This window comes from Vigna radiata, chromosome 5, assembly GCF_000741045.1.
Source record: "Vigna radiata var. radiata cultivar VC1973A chromosome 5, Vradiata_ver6, whole genome shotgun sequence".
In the NCBI taxonomy this organism is placed as follows: domain Eukaryota; kingdom Viridiplantae; phylum Streptophyta; class Magnoliopsida; order Fabales; family Fabaceae; genus Vigna; species Vigna radiata.
In genome coordinates, this window is record NC_028355.1 from 30,976,365 (window position 1) to 30,979,938 (window position 3,574).

Below are 3,574 nucleotides of genomic sequence, written 5' to 3' on the forward strand. Positions count from 1 at the left end.
TGTGCATCTGAAGGTAAAAACCTCGGGAACAAATTTTGTAAATTCTCAAATTATTATTTAAGATGATCATAAGCTTAGTCAGAAGCTTGCATCAGCTGATCATAACCTATTGGATGTAGATGATTGTGGTTCAATGTAGCTCATCATAACCCTTTCATTCTTTCTCTTTTTCCAGAATAACCCCTGGTCAAAGAGGGCCAATTGGACAAAGCTGAGGTGCCCTAAGTGCAGCTAGCGAAATGCACCATTTTGAAACCCTGAGTTAATTGAAACGCAACATTTTTGGAGTGCAGAGGTAGCTGATTGAAGGTTGGATGCGACAAGGGGCTTCAACAAAATTCTTTCCCAAATTGAACCCTCGAGCTACGGTTCGAAGAAGCTCTAAAGGAAGAAGTGCACTAAGGTGGTTCAGTTCTTTCTCCTTTTTTCGCTTTCTAGTTTAGTAGAAAGTTCTGTTAGAGATTAGAGTCTCGGTTAGTTCAGTTCTTTTAGGGGGATTTCTTATTCCCAGATTTTAGCTTCTGATTGTTGATTAGAATTAGATAACAGAGTAGTTCTTTCTCCATATTTTCGAATTCAGTGCTTCTTTCTTCATTAGAATCAGAGTAGAGAGTGATTTTTGGATCTTCTTCTTTGGAGATTGCTGAAGGATTCTCACTAGCACAAAAAGGTCGTGAACTTTTCTTTAGAGTATTTCTGGTACCCTTTTGTAACTCAATTGTTGATTCAAATAAAACTCTGAAGTTTCTTTTGTTTTTTTGTTTGTTCAAGATTTACGGTTCTGCTCTTTACTTTCTTTTCTTGCATGATTCTTTATTTTTTAGCACTTGTTTATTACCATTTTAAGTTCAGGGATTGTATTTTGGTTCCTTTGATCATAGCTGTTGTGTTCGTTGTATCCTTGATATGTTTCTGATTTGATTGATTGAAATTAGACTAGGATTTACTTGTTGCACACTCGGGTATGTGGGATTGTTTGTTTTGGTTAATCTGATACTTTAGTCACCATGATTTGTGCATTATAGTTGTTGTAGTATGAGCATAATGCAGACTTGAGATTTTGAACTTTTGAGAGTTTGAAGGCGAACCTACACCTTTATGTGTCTGAATTAGATGCTATAGGACCCCAAAGTGGGTCTGATTCCATCAAGATGTCTTCATGAGACAGGTTGGGCTTCAGATTACCAAATAGGTTAATTCCCAGTTCTGCATTTGCTTTGCTTCTTAGGATTCTACTTGTATCTTTGTAATTGGTTTCTCTGCAGAGTGTAGTGTAGTAAGCAATGTTCTTGGCAGCTTTGAGTCTTGCAAATATGATAGGTTCCTGGATAGGGAACCTAATCAAGAACTTGCTTTTTGACACAAAACGACGCAAGGTATGAATGAAACTGTGTAGTATTGACAAAAAGAATGTTTGTACAACAAGAAAGTAGAGGCTTAACCCTCTCCATAGGTCAATACCTGTTTTACAATCCAATCCCCAAAAGTACCTCCCCACTAACTAATCCTCTATTTATAACTACCTCACCTGCCCCTCCTTAACTGTTGTAAGCAATTAAGAGATAACAGCTAGTTAGTTAGCCTTCTTTCTTCTCTCGTACACTATCCATCTCTGCCTATTCCTTTCAGACCTATCAATACCCTCCGCCTGAAACTCAACCTTGTCCCCAAGGTTGAAATCGGGGTATTGCTCCCGGATGGTCACTTCATCCTCCCAAGTTGCCCCATCTGGACCCCCTTCTTGCCACTCTATCAAAAGTTGTGGCACGGTCTTCTTTCCTTGTTGTGCTTGCCTTCTTCCAAGGACACCCATTGGCCAAAATGACGGCCCTTCTGCCTGCAAGTCTCACAGCAACTCCTTCTCTACTCTTTGCTCGCCTATAGCCCTTTTCAGTTGTGACACGTGAAAAATAGGGTGCATCCGTGCCATATCTAGCAGCTGCAGCTTGTAAGCTACCTCCCCCACCCTCTGGATGATCTTAAATAGCCCGAAATATCTCGCTGCCAACTTTGGGTGAAGCCTAGTTGGCATTGAAGTCTGCCTATGGTGCCTTATCCTTAGATAAACCCAATCTCCTACCTCCATACTCGCTGGTTTCCTATTTTTGTTGGCTTGCCGCCCCATCAACTCCTGTGCCCTCTCCAGATGGAACCTCAACTGCCTCAAGGCTTCATCTCGGGTCTGAAGCTCTTGACTCACTGCCTCTACTAACGTTTCGCCTGGAATGAATCTATGCAACGAGGGGGGCCGTCTCCCATAAACTGTCTCAAACAGAGTGCACTTTATAGCTCCTTGATAGCTGGTATTGTACCAATACTCAGCCCAAGGTAAGACTGTCATGGGTGGTATGCGGTGCTCATCTTCAACTATTTGGAATAGGACAACATCTACCACAACTAAAACAACCTCTAACATAACTAAGACAACTACAAAGTACATTTCTTTCAACTACTATTTTCACATTTTACGATCTTCACATTTTGTCTATCCATCAATTATTCCTTTTATAACCTCAAAATACTAATAGTTCTTTAAAGTCAATACAAAGATCATAAATATGAAGCTGAACAACATTGTTAAGTATATTCACTCAAGGAAAGGAATTTAGCAGCAGTAGCAACAAAGAGGGTCTCGATCTGATTAGGTTTCTAATAAGAAGGAACGCAACATGGAGACTAAAGGGAGAACTGATTAAAGACAAAGAATTGAAAAGTTTCCATGCGAAGATTCATGTGTATGAAAGGAGGAAGCAAAAGCATTGGTGTGAAACAGCTGGTTCAACAAGTGTAAAGCTATCATCAATGCAGATTGATCCAAAGTAACAAAATCACTCGAGGAATAATTGTAAAATGGATGAGGACTCAGCATAAAATCAAGGGTTATGAAGGGAAATTGTTGAGCAGAGGAAAGATTGCAATGGCCGATATACAGTAGAATGTATAAGTGTTTACATATGAGAAAAAGTTCATATTTAACAGCTGAAAAAGTGCAGAGAAGCAAAGCTCCAAAGATCTTAGGTCTTCAAACTAGAATAATCGAGTTCAAATTGAGACAGAGAAAAATGAATACGTGGGCATTAAGAGGAAGAGGAGCTTTTGGATTTTCATCGAATTCAGCTGTGAGTCTATGTCACTGTTACTGTGCATTAAGTGGTATCGATGCTGTGAGTCATGAAGATAGATTGAAGAACATATATGACATGATGTTATGCATACAAACATTCCTTACATAAACTTATCTGGATTATCGTTAGATAGAACTATGATATTATTTTAACTTCTCTATTGTTCATACAACCCTTATAACTGGTGCGAATACATTTTTTTTCGTAATTTTAATAAGTTCAATTAGGATGCTCTATTTTCATGTTATCTCTGTTGGACTTTCCTTCAAGTTTTCGAGCAAAGAAGTCCTTAAAATACTGATTAACTCTGATACTCTTGAACTGTGGTGGTATTTGATCAGTTATCAAACGTGGTGAAGGACCTATGACAGCATCTTCTCTAGGGCTATAGAATGTTGCAAATGAAAGTCTTTCCTTCTCAGAATTCACTGTTGCTCGATGCTCAACAC

At 39.0% G+C, this 3,574-nt stretch overlaps 1 protein-coding gene across 1 annotated transcript in view; it reads right to left on the reverse strand.

Moving 5' to 3' along the window:
* Nucleotides 1-3,344: 3,344 nt before the first annotated feature.
* The window catches only part of LOC111241591 (codeine O-demethylase-like), a 1,682-nt gene continuing 1,452 nt past the window's right edge, over nucleotides 3,345-3,574 (reverse strand). The window contains exon 4 of the mRNA XM_022780263.1: nucleotides 3,345-3,566. Within this exon, the coding sequence (XP_022635984.1) occupies nucleotides 3,345-3,566 (222 nt within the window). The remainder of the gene's footprint in view (nucleotides 3,567-3,574) is intronic.